This window comes from Gavia stellata, chromosome 4 (assembly GCF_030936135.1).
Source record: "Gavia stellata isolate bGavSte3 chromosome 4, bGavSte3.hap2, whole genome shotgun sequence".
NCBI lineage: Eukaryota > Metazoa > Chordata > Aves > Gaviiformes > Gaviidae > Gavia > Gavia stellata.
Genome location: NC_082597.1, coordinates 51,842,731 through 51,858,048, shown reverse-complemented (window position 1 = coordinate 51,858,048; position 15,318 = coordinate 51,842,731). Strand labels below are relative to the sequence as shown.

The following is a 15,318-nucleotide window of genomic DNA, read 5'->3' as shown; positions in this document are numbered from 1 at the left end:
GATTGGGTGGAAGGAGGAAAACAGGGTCTAAAACCAACCCTCAGCACAGCAACCTATGAGGGAGCAGTAGCTGCAGCTGCCAAATGTTGTATAATCAGTCCTGAAGTCCTTTTCTTCCTGCCATTGCCATAGTATGGAAGCACTTGGTCCTATTTTAATGCATTTCTTTTGAAGCTGGTACAATGCGCTCATATGTGAGCTCTAGAGTCTCATTTCTGTGCATGGTGTGTAGCGATGGGCTGCACTTTATGTCTCTGCATTGCCCCGCATGTTCCCACTGCAGCATGTCACAAACATTTACTGTGTTGCAAATTTGCCACCCAAATCATCCAGATTAACGCCACTTACTTACTGTCATCTTGGGCCTCCACCTAAGATGCAAGACCAAAAAGCTTCAATTTGCTGGCCGCCGATGGAAAGCAGGTTGGCGCCTTGGTGGCTCATAGGGGAGCAGCCAAAAAGGACAGGGTCCATGGAGATGGGTGTGCAGCCCTTGTAGAAATGACCAACCTTTACCACACACCTCTTTGCAGCTGTTGTTAAAAAGTATAGCCAGCTATATTCTCATTTTTAATTGCCATTTTAATTGCCTGTGAGCTTGCTGCTGTATTTTTTATAACAGCCTTTGTGAAATTAATATTCTTGCCTCACCATGGTGTGGCCACTGCCATTAAATTTTCCATTAGGAAAAAAATTGTGTGAAAGCATTGTCTAAACCAACCCCAATAGGGCTGGGTGTAAAACTCAGCTGAAACCCAACCGAAACAGGACCAAATCTCTCTCTGAGCAGTGGGTTTAGCTCACTGACTGCAGGAGAATAGCAGAGCTTTAAGTGCTTGATATTTCCCCTGAAGGGGCTGAGGAATGCCAGAAATACCCACCACATCTAGGAGGAAAAGGGAGCATTTGGTTGCATGTGACAGGTGTAAAACACTTCACAGACTTCAAGAGAAAGGTATGTGAATCTCGGTGAGCGCTGTTGAAAACTATGCTATTGAAGGCACCGGAGTTCACTGCCTGCAGCTAGTTACGCAGTTTGTGGAGAGGCTTTCTAATCTTTTAATTTTATATAATTATATTTATTTGGGAAGGGAAAGGGTGGGGAAAATTTGGGGATTACTTTGGCAAAGATTTTGGAATCGTAGTCGCCTCTAAGTTAACTGCCAATATTAATCTGTCCTTTAATATTTTGAAACGACACTCCAGGTATGTCAAATCCTTGAAACCACAAAAATGTTGTCAGAGCAAAATTAAATATAAGTGTGCAGCAATCAGTATTTTAAGAGAAAGAAATGTTGTGTTGCATGCAGTGGCTTTTCTGTTTTATTGCCTTCACAGTTGCAAAATAAAAATATTCGTATTAGAATTTGGTGAAAAGGTTTCCCTCCAAATGAAATTTTCTCAGGAAATCAAATTTTTATGTAAATTGAGTTTTAGACAAAAGTCTTTCAGCAGGGAATTTTTTGCCATAATGCACAAGGCTGACCGTAACACATCCTGGTCAGAGAACCAAACCCTGAGGGAAGGAGAGCAGAGTCACCCAGCTACTGATCCTGCGGGGCACTGTGTTGCCTGCTGGCCAGGCCAAATGGTCGGAGGTTTGGCTCACATTTTTGATAACTGTATTTCTGATTTTTGAAAAGATTAACTTCTTTGGGGAAAAAAGATTGTAGTCTTGCAACAGACACAAATTACATTTATGCAAAAGAAAAATCCTAAGAAGTAGACAAGGAAAACTTCACACCGCCTATTTTAGGGCATGCTTTCTGATTTGTGAGAACGTTTCTCCCAGTGTGTCCCAGTACACTTCTAGTGCATCGTTCTGCTGCACGGGGCTGGGCAGGGGGAAAAAGAGCAGCCAGTGTTTCTGGCATGCACTCTGCAAAGCCGTGTCCCGGAGTATATGCAAAAGCGTACCTCTGAGCCATCAGCATCCTCATTCTTTTTTTTTTAATGTTTTCAAATGATGGCTTTAAAAGAAAATCAGACAGAGGGGTACTTTTTGCTCAGCCTTCACTTAATTAAAATGACCATTCTGAGGGGGTTTTTTAACCTCTTGGGTGCAAGACAGTTGTTATTACTTTAGAAAGCAATTATGCTCTGATTCATTTGTGCAATGAAGCACCCACAGCTGCTTAAACATTACTGTGAGCCAGGCACACCCCTTGGCTGGACTGGCGTCCAGATGCTATAAGAAAAGTAACAAAGGCCTGTTTGGCAAAACATAATGCAAAACCAGGGTAAGTTGACAAGTTAAGATACCTCACAAAAGTTAAGTCGTAAGTTTCTAAAGGGAGATTCTGGTCAGATTTATATGGGTGAGAGGGAAAACAAAGCCCAGAAACATCATTGTCCCTAGGCAGAGCAGTGGTTTTGCAGCTATCATCTCCTGCACCTTTGTCCCGCAGAACTTTTGCACTCACAGATGCTCTCTCTGTCTTCCCCCGTGGTGTCCCCCACAGCCTGCTCCTGCCACCCGCTGGGATCAGCCACACTCCCTCTGGGCCCCCGCACATTCTGCGACCCCAGCACTGGCGACTGCCCCTGCAAGCCCGGCGTGGCAGGGCCCCGCTGCAACCACTGCCTCCCCGGCTACTGGGGCTTTGGTGCCTACGGCTGCCGCCCCTGCGACTGCGCCCACAGCTGTGACCCCCGCACTGGCGACTGCCGCAGCAGCAGGTGAGTTGGGGGCGTCCTGGCCACCCCCCCAGCCTCGGCAATTCCCGCAGCCTCAGCAATCACCCAGCGATCTCCATCACAGGGAGGCACTGCTCAGACCCTATTTATGCATGGCACACAGTCTGAAAAATATCCATTGTAAAAAATATTTGGGGTTTGGTATGGTGAGGAATTGGGGATGGAGCATGAGCTGAGGCTGCAGCTCACCTGGGTGCCTGGGACACCATGGCAGGGCACCAGCAAGGCTGGATTATTGGCTCTCGGTGCTGGTGTTAATGGATGGGGTGTTTGCCATAACCTTTACTGTTGCTTCCTCTCAGTGAGCAAAATGTGAGCCTTGGGGAGATCTGAGTGAGAGGAGACCAAAGGGTTGATACTGTTCTGTTGCAACTCAGCTTGCATTGAATGCGCTGGACCTAGAGTCAGGCTTTGACTTCTAGAAGACAGCACATTTTAATAATACCCCACTCACCAGATCTTTCATGTTGCCTTTTTTTACCACACTGGGGATATTTATAGCATATAAATCCCTATAACACATTTTAAACCCAAAATGGATTCATGACCCACTCTGACAACACTCAACCTGTTCACTTTCCAAAACTGCCCTTGCATTTAACACCACCAAGACGTGCAGTCACATTGAGCCCAGAGGATGGGTTAGTAGTGGCCCTGCTTTCCGCTGGCTCCAGGAGGAAGGCTGACCATCTCCCTTCCACCCCAACAGTTCGGACGTGACCTGGCACCATGAAGCACCTCCTTTCCAGGAGGTGCTCAACGAGAGCGAGCCCACCTGGGGCTGGGAGGACGAGCGGGGCTTCTCGGCACTTCGGCACTCCGGTAGGACAGTGGCTTCACGCGTGTTTTGCTGCCCCATGCCTTCTGCCAGCAGCCAGTGCAGATACAGTCTTCTGTACTGGCTTGTAGTTAGTGCCCTGGCAGTTGCAGGAGGGTATGGGCATTCCCCCGTCAATGTCCTGTGCGACCACCTCCTTCCCCTCCATGAGCTGGAGGAGCCTTATGGCTCGTCCCATTAATGTGAGGATGTGCAAACCCTTTAGGCAGGTGCTCCATACTGAAAGCCTGCACCCAGCATTTAGCTGTCAGTAAGGCAAGAATTGCCTGCCGGAATTTGCAGCCCCAGCTCTGAATTTCAAGGCTGAACACTCTATTTTGTCCATCGTGTTTTAGATGTGTCTTCATGTTCAAACAACATTATTTAGAGGGTGGGTGTTGCCACTTCACGGGCAGGGAATTGGAAATTTCCAAATAAAAATTTATTTCCCCGAGACCCTCAACAATTTTGGCATCAGTTGCAGCTTACGACGCAATTTGAGATTGCCTAGCATTTCAACTACAGTTTCAGCTGGGGAAGTTATTTCCCGCCCAGTCTGGAGGAGGTGCGTGCTGTGTGAGGTTGCTGCGAGGCAGTTTGTCCCCGCAGCGCAGTGTCAAGCCGTCCTCCCTTGCAATCACTGCATGCAAGCAGGCAAGCGTCATTTCCTCCATTTTCAGAAAGCGGTATGATAAAATCTCAAAGACACAATAATTTAGTTAATTGAGGGGAAAGCTCCATCGTTTGTCTGAGCAACTTCATTCTAAACGTAAATAAGTATATCATGTTATTCTTTGTTCTAAGATCACGGAAGTCATTAATCTGCCTTAACCTCTGCAACATTTCCTTTTAAAGTTTTGTCTGGTACATTACGTGTGGAAAATACCATGGGGAAAGATATGTGTGTTATTTGCATCCCAAGGCAAAATAATAAGGCCTTTGTTTCCTTCTCTTCAACTTGTAAACAAGGAATAATTGCCCTTGGACTAAGATTGTATATTCAGCCTGGATCTGAAAATAGGGCTTTTTTTGCACGGGGCTTGTGGACCACGTGAAAACCTCTGGCAAGTCCCAGGCTCTGCCTGTGAAGGCTCCTGTCTTTTAAGTACAATCCACAGAAGTTTTCTTCCTTCTCTTTCCCCAGGTAAATGCGAATGTAAAGAGCAAGTTTTAGGGAATCCCAAGGTCTTCTGTGGGATGAAGTACACCTACGGTGAGTTTTGGGTGAGGTGGCAGGGGCTGCAAGGTGGTGCAAGAGTGTAAAGTGTGAGAGGTGCTGCTGTGTGCACTGCTCTGTCCCTGCAAACCCATGGGCTACTTAGTCTGGGGGCAGATCTTTGACCTTTCCAAAATGTATAGATATCATGGTGCCAAGTGAAGGTGGGTGAATCGTCTCGCTCTGCTACCCACCTCTCTTGCTGCCAAAATACTCTTGTGCCAACATCATGGGAGGACAAGAGCTGGAAGGGTCCCTAAGAGGTTGTCTAGGTCCAAGACAGACTGAAAAGCACTGTTACCAAAAATGGGGCGCTAAAACTCTGTCTGTAGACCAGGTGCCCCAAGAATGGTTGAGAAATCACTGAATCTGAATTACACTGAATGTAAGGAGGGACAGTGATCACCACACAAGCCACTACATGGAGAAAATGGCTCCAGCAGCTACTGGGAGCTTCCCCCATCAACAAAGTTCAGCTGTTGCAATGGGGTGATGTATATTGTCTATGTGTCTGTTGGATTTAAATGAATGAGAGGAGGCACTTTGTTTCCCAAGACCTCTCCGGTGTGTGCCAGTGAACCGCCTCCTTCATAGCACAGCAGAGCAAGGAATGCTCTGTGTAGCACTCCCTTCCTTCGCAGTCTTCCAGGGGTCTCTTGCACCTGTTTCGTCTCGCACTGAAGTTGAAAATGCACAGAGAGATAACCCCTACCTCTACAGGCTGCAGAGCAACCCACAAAGGGAAGTTCAAGGGGCCGCCAGCTGTTGAAATTATAGCCCTGGCTTAGCGATATTAGGAAAAAATCTGATCCTGCTTTGCTTTGCTCCCTGGCCGCGATAGTGACCATGTTTAATCTTGCAAAAGATAAGAAATTTAAAAAAAAAAAAGTCACAAAACCCCCAAGTTCATAAATCTTATCTAAAGTGCACTCAGGCTTCCCACCCTTTCATCATTCAACATACAAAGGTGTCAGCTAACCTGGAGAGACAGATGAATTATGGGGCTCATCATGAGCTTCAGGAGGCCATACTGTAGGAGAAGAGGTTTCCCTGAGCTTCCTAATGTCCAGCACTGAATAAAGCACCACCATATGGTGATACCCACCAGTGTAGGCATCAGCGCAGTTGGGAGGAGGCTCACGCATGGGACCTGAGCCCTGAGCCTCCACTGCACAGCGGCTCAGCAGGTGGGATACCAGACGACAGGGGTGTGCCTGTGGGTATCTGTGAGCTCAAAATACTCCACGATTTGCCTCGGTCCCCAACAATGTCTCACTCTCTGCCACTGCATTTGGATTTGGCAGTTCTGCAAAGTGGGAGGACTGGCAGCAGGAGTGCTCACCAGGGTGGGATGGGAGCAGCCTCTCACGCCCCAGCCTGCTGCCTGGCGTGCCCGGGCCAAAGCCGGCAAAGCCTCCAGGTCCATCCCTAAAAGCAGTGCTTTCCACTTGATTTCCCAAAGTGCTAAGGAAGTCAAAGTCTTTGCTGTTCTCCGGGAGAAAATGGGGCCCTCATAAGTTTTGAAAATGAGGTCATTGGACCTCTCCCGCTGCCCACGTGGCAGGTCCAGGGGCCATGGCCAAACCAACTGGCAGCATTCCTTCCCATGGGTATGGGGACGTACGTGCTCCCACGGTGGCTGCACTGACCTTGGGCTCCCCAGCAAGAAGCATTGGGCTAACTCCACTGTAACGAAGTAATTGTCCTCACTGCTTCACCCAGTCACCTGCATTAGACAAAAAAAAAAAAAGAGAGCACTGTAAATAGTTTATATATTCCTGGTTTTGAATTTGTGTCTTCCCAGTGATCAAGACAAAGATCTTGTCAGCTCATGACAAAGGCTCCCATGCAGAAGTCAATGTGAAGATCAAGAAAGTCTTGAAATCTACAAAGCTGAAGATCCTCCGGGGCAAGAGGACACTCTACCCTGAATCCTGGACTAACAGAGGCTGCACGTGTCCCATCCTCAATCCTGGTAGGTTTGACTCCCTGAGCACTACATCCTCACCACATTAACACAGATTTCATTCCCACCCCTCCATCCTCTCATGCCAATGAGCTGAGATTGAAGCCCAGTGTTGATTAAATTATTGGCTGTTACATCATTTGGATTCCAACAGCAATCTCCATCAAATTTTAATTTTGTAGAGAAAAACTTGGTTCATTCTATAGACTTTCAAACATACATTTCTTTTTATGAAGCATAATAGCAGTCTTACAGCTTTACCAGTCTCAGTCTGTTCCCAGAGGGAGGGAGGTGTGTATCACGCCACAACTACATGACATATCTTTTCAAAACTAATGCTAATTTGAATCCATAAAAACACATTTAAATCTAATTTGAGTCATGACATTGTACTGAAGTTTTAATCTAAATTCAAGGGAAGATGTCTCTGAAAATAACACTAATTTGCATCTACAAGATTTGGAAGAGATTCTCTTATGCAGTAAGAGGGCAGCTTTGCCTTCACAGTTTTTTCTCATCTTCTTTCACTGAAATGGAGTATAATCAGTGGTGGCTAAAACAGTTCATGCAGTCTCCGGTACAGACGCGGAGATGCAGACTCAGGGTTTTCTTCAACAGAGCAAAACTAATCTCCAGTTGACACACCTTTCTTTACAACTCCAAGATAAACCAACAGTTACCAACTAATTCAGATAAAGGGTTTTCTTTCCGTAAGGCGCACACATCACTTGGAAATCACCGACTTGAAATGTCGACTTCAGTGCTGAGATGTCCCTTACACGTGCAGCACTAAGAACTTCCTTTGGGGGGAAAGGGCTGTCTGCAAGGCTGGATCATGCAGAAAGGTTATTCACTGATGAGGTGTTTGCAGTCTTCTTTCATCTCCACCGGAGTGACCGTCTTTGGCTTTGAAGGCAAGCTGCCATGATAGCACAACTGTAGTCAGGAAGTCTTGTCAGGTGCAAGGGTCGGATGAATCAGCAGCATTAGGCAGGCATTTGCTGTTTAAGCACAGTAAGACTTTGGATATTAGTAAAACACCATAAATCTATAATTAAATAGATACAGGTGTTTTATTTTTCCATATGCAATGCAAATGCAAACAAGAAAGCCTTAATATGAACCTGGAGAAATGCTGTGAAAGCTGTCAGACACTGATTGTGCAGGGCAGTCCCGCACTTGACATGCAGCTTTGCAACTCCACTAACTTCAGAGGACCTTCACTGATTTTCCCCAGCAGAGGAAAAGACAGCATTAATCACAGAATTGATGAAGATCGCTTGGACATCAGTGGAAGGGTGGAGGTGCAATTGTCTTTAGGGACAATCTAGGCATCTGACACATCGGGTGTTACCCCCTTGCCAGCTCTCATGATTTATACTGCAAAGCTTGGTGTTTTCTTGAAATGCAGCTGCTGGAGTCCCATGAGTATAAATTAATCTCAGCTTTCATGTTGGAAAGAAGTTGTGAAGTTTGGTCCTAACAGGAAACTTGAAAACATCAACTGAGTGCATCTTTGAGATTCAATCATTTCAAAATGGAAATAAAAGGATGCCAAATATTTTTTTAAAATTCATTATTTTCTTTAGCTACCACATTCATTTCTGGATGGTCAGCAATACTATATTAGCAGATTTAACCCTCTCTCAGAGTAAGAGCTTATGACTTCCAGATGAATAAACCAACAACAGCCGGATAAAAAGCCAAGCTGACATACATAAAACAATTTCCTGACATATAGCTATAATAGAAACTCCAAGCATTTATCAAATCTCCGTGGGCTGTTTTCAGATGATAAATGTGCTTTAGTTCCTATGAGAGGATATTCACTACCCTTGCACACCTTCCCCTGTGCACACACCCACAGACACAGGTTGGACTTCTGGGGGGACACTGAGCTGAAAGGTTTAAAGGTCTCTGCTATCTGCGAGGGAACAGGAGCCCTTCCCCTCCTCAGCTCTGCCAAGCACAGACACATATAAGCAGAGAGCTGCCTGCCAGCAACGCAGGGCAAAACTCACAGCCTCGAGTCCTGGCCTGCGGCATCATCTCAGTCGCTTGATTCCTTTTATTTTTACACTTCTGTAACGTCTGGTTGAAAATCTAGACAGCCCTACTGACTCAGCAACCACAGCAATATTTACTTGCTCTCTGAGGGTGCGTGCCACATTTCTTTCTCAAGGGAGATAGATTTAGGAGCCCTAGAAGAGTGATGTTTGTAACAGCAGGCTTGACGTGGCCAAAACGAATGTCTTGCAAAGGGCTATACTGCCATGCGCATATCCTGTGTTTACTTGGCAGAAGAGGGGATGTGTGTGCCCAAAAACTCAGATGAAGTAGATAACAAATTGTACTGAATTAAAGAAAAACATGCTTGACCTTTAACTAGGGACGCTCTCCCTTTTTTCTGAACTACAAAGTGAAAACCCAAGAAAACATGAGCAGAGTCCCCGCTGTGGCCAGGATGGAGCGGGGTGACCGAGAGCACTTCGGGAGACCCATCTCCCCCAGGCTAGTTCATACCACTGTGTGGTGCTCCCCAGACCAGTGCGAGGAGGAGGGGGTACAGGGCAGGTGTCATGCTTGCTGTACCCCAACCATGCTGCAGCAGGATGCTGGCTCTGGCAGCGAGCTCCTCCTGCCACAGGAGGAATTATCATCCTTGTTATCCCGGTTTATGGCACATTTGTAGCCTATTTAGGCTGTTGGGATCTGTGGCAGTGTTTCTTTAGCTAATTCAAGCCAAAGGCTTCGTCCCGTCCCCCAGCTTAGCAGTTCTTGCGTGACTCCAAGCACTCTTTGAGTCATGCCCCGAAAGCCAGGCACAGACCTGGATGCCTGGGGCAAGCTTTGCGGTGGGGCGCTATGGGGCTGCGCTCCAGCCCTTTCTGACACCTTCAGGACACCAGGCGAGGCTTTGCAAGATGCTGCTGTCATGTCTCTAAAACATCTGGCAGAGACAGAAGTTAGTGCAGCTCTCTTCAGTGTGACTGCCAACCCCACAGGCTCTTCTGGGGTGCTCGTGCCGGCAAATCTAGTATTGCCTCTCGGCAAGGTCCAGCGTGCCTTTGCCTGCAAGGGGGCACTGGCCATTTTGAGCAAGACACCAGCACTGGGCCATCCTGCGCTGTCATTGCTGGATTGTGCTAAACCAACCCCTTTTCAGGCCCAGGTATATTCAGGGCGGCGTGAGGCAGATGGCTGCCAAATGAAGGTAATAGCAGTTCCCAAATGAGATATAAAAACTTGTAGTGCAGCCCCCAGAGCTCAACTTCCATTTATATTTAGAAGCTAACAGAATCAAAGTTTCTATACTGCATCTCACAGACAGATGTGCCACAGGGGTTGTTTTTCCATAGATATAGATAGAGGTATAGATATACAGATATATGAGAGAATCAATATGTATAAATATTTCTTCGTATAAGTGCTTTTTTACGTGGGACTAGATACCCAGGCTGACTTTGCAGTGTCAATAGGCCTCTTAAGCTTAGTGCTGTGCAGTCCACGACCACTTTGCTGGTTTGCAGGCTTGGAGTACCTCGTGGCAGGACACGAGGATGTCCGAACAGGCAGACTGATCGTCAATATGAAAAGTTTTGTCCATCAGTGGAAGTCAGCTCTCGGAAGAAAGGTCCTGGAGATTTTGAAAAGAGACTGCAACTAGAGGTGCGCGACTGCCTAGGGCATTTCTTTATGCACAAAATGCAACAGCCTTCACAGAGAGAAGACCTCTAGGATGAAAACTGGAATGTAAGAAAATAGTGCCAAAACATGTAGCGAGGCGTTCAGAGTTGTAGGCGCTGTCTAATTTAACCCTTCCTGGCCAATGTTCATTCACTCACCTGTAGCTTCCCTGCCAGGGGCTTGCCTGAGCCCAGCTCATCATTATGTTGAGGGAAACAAAAGGAAGGGCAGATGCTTGTCTCGCTCCAGTGCGATGTTGGAGCAACTCCTGTGAAGCCACTGATCATCCCAAACTAATTTGCCACCCTAAAGAGGGAAAGCGTGCCCACGAGCTACAGCTGAGAAGTAAAACACCACTGCCAGTGCCACCAGCATGGTTCCTGAGTGACTTCCAGGGGCTCCCAGAGGATACTGCAGGGAAGGCGACAGCCACAGCAGCGGGCAGGCACTGGCGGCAGCATGGCAGCGACGACCGTTCTTTAGAAACACCCCCTTGGGTTGGGACACGGCACCTGCCAAAGAGAATCAGGCACTGCGTATTTTTAACCTGGTCACCCCACTGAAGGTTTCGGGTGCTACATTCTCTGCCGGTGCTGGTGAGGATGGAGTTGCCAGAGTGAATCGAATCCCTCTGCCATGCACAAGTGCGGCGTGAGGCAGAGGCCGGCTCTCCACCGACCACACAGCTGCAGAGAAGAGCCAGCTCCAGAAGGTGCAGTGTCTCTGAGCTTTTGTCCTTGAAGTGTTAAAAAATGAACCTAGCCCTAGTGTAAATATTTCATTGTATAAAGCACTTTACTACCTGCCACTTCACGGTGCGGGAAGTCTAATTGTGTTGGGGAAAGATGAGGTTGAAGGTGGCACGTGAAAAAACTCCCTGAAACAGAAGCACTCCTGAAGACCCCCCCAGTTGGATGGTGTTAACGGTATAAAGGGAACGGCCAGCCTGGCACTGGCCACTCAGAGTATCTGAGGATACAATCTGAAAGATAAAGTATTTGCACTGAAGTCCCAGCTTCAGACCAGCACTTGGACCCCGTGAGCAGGACTCCAGCGACACTTCGCAAGCAGCGTAAGAAGAAGAGACTTTGAGACAAAAGATGCAATTGCCAGAGGAGAAAAACTCTGCCTGCAGGGAAAGGAGTGGATGCCGATGACAGAAAGGACTCGCATTCACCTATCACAACCCAACGATTCATGGTGGGCCTGGAGTTTATTTTATTTTTATGCTAGTATTTAAAACTGAACACTTTATTTGTTTTCTTCTGTGTTATTGTTTGCAATATATATGGTCATTATACTTCCTTATTAACACCAGTATGGAATATAGCACAGTTTACTGCAGTTTTCAGCACTAAAATATATGTTTTCTGTAAAGCATCTTTAAACCACATTGCATAGAGTGTATTTTGTTCATGAGTGTGAGGGGAAAGAAAATGAAGACATGCAACACCAGAAAAGTCACGAGTCTACCAATCCACTTTACATATGTATTTTTCTTTCAAGGTCTTGTGGACTCACAAAAAAAATGATACTATTTTGGTAATTTGTTTTTATATCTCATGTATGTAATAAATATAATATGATTTCAACATTCCCATCTCCTGTTACTGCTTATGCCACTGACAGTGCAGTCTTCATGCCTGCACTAGGGAGCACAGCGGAGGTGGAGCTGGGTAGGGAGAAGCTGCCATAGGGGCTATTTTCCTCTCTGGCAGATAATATTCACCATATGGTAAAAAGCCAAGTAGGATGGATGGCTCACAGAAATCCTATTTCACCTCTGTTTTCGGAGACTTATAAGGTCTTCTCATAAGAAGGGGAATGTTTTCAAAGCTGGCCAGATCCTTACATCCACAAGGGCCTGATAGCTGAGCTGCAGAGGAGTTACCCATAAAAAGCAAGCCAGGGATGGTGGAAATGAGGCTCACTCCCTACATTTGAAACATTTGAAACTGTAAAGGGAAAAAAAAGGCTGTGGGAAACGAGCGCTGTGGCAAAAGGTCTATAAAAACACCGCAGAGTGAAGTCAAGCATCAGAAATGAGCAGCCAGGGGGTCGAAGCGTAATCTGCAGCGTGGGCAACACCTCCCTGGGCAGGTGGTTAATCAGTGACTGCTGGGGCACCACGCTGCAGCAGCACCCGTCTCCCCGCGGCTGGAGGAGAGGGCTGGGAAAGACTCCCTCTGTGGAGACACTTGGAGACTAAGAGCCTCCAGTATCTCCATTTCGATTTAAAACTTGGCAGTTTTACCTGCTTGACATATTTTTAGCTTCATTTTATTTTCATGCAATTAAAACTACATTTGCAATGGCTGGTTGGTTAATGTGGCATCATGAAAGCCGGAGGGTGTAAGCGGAGAGGCCCGCAGTCCCAGCCGGCTCGAGCACTGCAGGGAACTGGGATGGCTCCAGTGACAGACGCTGCTTACAGCACCTTGTCTGACCCCAGTCCTAGCCTTGGGTCTGGGCACTGATGGTTTTATGAAGGAAAGGGATTAGCTTCCGTAGGGCAAATCTGCCCATGAGAGATTTCTGTGAGGGGATTTTGGCTGGAAGGAGAAATGTCCCTTTACTGTGAGCAGGCAAGCTGGATATCCCTCCATCCATATGAGATCACCTCACAGTGACAAGATGGCCAGTCAAGTCCTTCTCAGTGAGAAGAGCTTGTTCGGACAGTAAATCTTTGCAATTGAGGGAGTTCATGGAAGCAGCCTGCCTGGTTTATCTGTTTAATCCCATCTGTTACATGTATAAGAGTAAGATATCTTTCCCTGCCCACCTAAAGAGTAGATTTATTGCTTGACGACTCCAGGAGTAGCAATGCCTTGACCAGCCCTGCTGTATGACAAAAATCAGTGGCAGGAAAACCAACCCGGTCATAATCAGAGTTGGCAGCAGCATCCACAAAAGGGTCTTTTCTTCCAGAAATACCCCTCTGGCCTTACAGACAAGAGTTGCTGATGGAGGCAAAGCAGGCAACTTCACAAGAGGCCAAGCTGCCCCTCTCTGGACCGTGTTCACAGAATCACAGAATCACAGAATCACTACGGTTGGAAAAGACCTGTAAGATCATCAAGTCCAACCATCAGCCAACACCACTATGCCCACTCCATGTTGCTCCTGGTGAGAGGAAAGCAGAGGTAGGTGCCAGAGTTTTGGGGACCAAATTTGTGGCAGCGGCACCAGGAACTGCAGCAGCTCTGCCCAGAGCATCCCCATGCTGTCCTCATGCCTCACCTCCACCTAAAGAGCAAGTACCTCCCTGCCACTGAAGGAAGCATGGTGGAGTCTTCAACCATCCTTGTTTCCAATGCAGGAGGCTAGATGGAAGCAGTGGCCAGGAGTCAGTGACAGGGGCTAGGGATGGCTGCCAGAGACCCCATGCTCCTGGCTGGATGTCAGCACCGCAGGAGTGACTCTCAGCTGGCAACACACACTTGGGTTGGAGGAGGTAAAGTGGGTGTATTAGAGCCAGCTGCCACCACAGCACAGACCCAAAGCAGACATGGCAATTACAGCCCCTCCAGTGTGTCTGCATATGACCCAAACCTGTAGCAGATGCTACAGTGCAGAGATGGGGAATACCCAACCCCAATAACAAGTTTTCGGTCCCTCCCTCCACCATGCACCTCTCCAAGCCCAAATCCTGTGCCATGTGGGTTGTCAGTACCAGGCACTAAGCTAAATCCATATGCTGCTGTGCAAGTGAAGCTTTCTCCACTGTCCTCTGCCACCACTGGTATTTGTGGAAGAAAGCAGGATGAGCCACCCAAATGTGCCCACCAGTCTTCACTAACCTGAAGCCGGGTGCTTGCAGGAGGCTGTATTCAGAGGTGTCCCACATACTCCGTCAGGGAGGTCACCTTACACACCTGACTGCTTGCTAGCAAACATCTGCAAATGGGGTGAGTGCTCCCCTGCTCTGCAGGGCCTGCGGGCTGGGTACCTCTGCCCAGCCAATTCAGCAGGAAGCACAAGGTGATGGGGCAGCCCATGGACCCCAACAGCATGTCCCATCACCTCCCAGAAGCTGCTGCTGATGGGGGCCTTCTCCATCCTCGGCATCTCCCAGAGCAAGCCCCAGTGAGCTGCAGAAGTGGTGTCCCCTCCTGCCATCATGAGAGCCAGGAGAGGGCTCAGGGCTGTGCCGGCTGCACATGCATGGGGCCCATCCGTCAGCCCTCACTCGCCCCAGAGGAACGCGATCTTCCAGTCGCAGTGGAAAATTACAGGCGTGTTTAATATAGTTGCTCCTGAGGACTGAATCTTCTGGGATATGACCATGTTGCTGAAAATGACTGAACATCTGGTACTACCGGCCTGCCTAAATGGAAAGCCGGGCTGGTATGGATAAACATAACAACTCAGGAACAAATAGCTGCAGTGTATTTTTTTTTTAATCTTTATTTTTAGTTATCGTATTGACTTCAGTATCAACACTGCATAGAATAAACATCTCAAAAATGTCCGGTGGCTGCTGCCCCAGCATCCAGAGGAGCCCTCTTTCTGATAAGGCAGGATGAGATCGGCTGCCTGTGGGCCTTCTGGGCTGATGTGTTGATTTTTCAATGACAGTGTTTCCAAAGCATGCCCTTGCCCAGGGGTCACAGCTTCTTGCTGCTCTTTTCCCACAGTTCAGCATAGAAACATCACGAATGCCTTTTATTGCTTCAAGGGAAGGCAATGAAACCTCGGCAGGGCTCACAGGCTGGGACATATACTATATATGGGAAACTTGTTGGCGTATTGAAAACGTCAGCATGGCCGAGAGGCCAAGGTACCACAGCAGGCACTGGGAGAGCCGCTCTGTGTGCCCAGCCCAGCTCCAGGCCATGCCCATTTCCTCACTTCTCCGTCACTCCGGTGGCTCCTTTGGAGCAAAAATAATGCTGGGCTGCTCACAGACCTGACGTGCTCATGGGTGTGATGTGC

General features: G+C 47.7%; 1 protein-coding gene across 2 annotated transcripts in view; it reads left to right on the top strand.

The window, feature by feature from the left end:
• The window catches only part of NTN4 (netrin 4), a 45,585-nt gene extending 33,639 nt beyond the window's left edge, over positions 1-11,946 (top strand). Inside the window, exons 5-9 of one of the 2 annotated variants that reach the window (XM_059816304.1) lie at positions 2,463-2,679; positions 3,407-3,519; positions 4,659-4,727; positions 6,535-6,705; positions 10,227-11,946. In XM_059816304.1, coding sequence (XP_059672287.1) covers positions 2,463-2,679; positions 3,407-3,519; positions 4,659-4,727; positions 6,535-6,705; positions 10,227-10,363 — 707 coding nt within the window. In that variant the 3' untranslated portion in view covers positions 10,364-11,946. The remainder of the gene's footprint in view (positions 1-2,462; positions 2,680-3,406; positions 3,520-4,658; positions 4,728-6,534; positions 6,706-10,226) is intronic. The other variant, XM_059816305.1, reaches the window with a different exon arrangement.
• Positions 11,947-15,318: the final 3,372 nt, after the last annotated feature.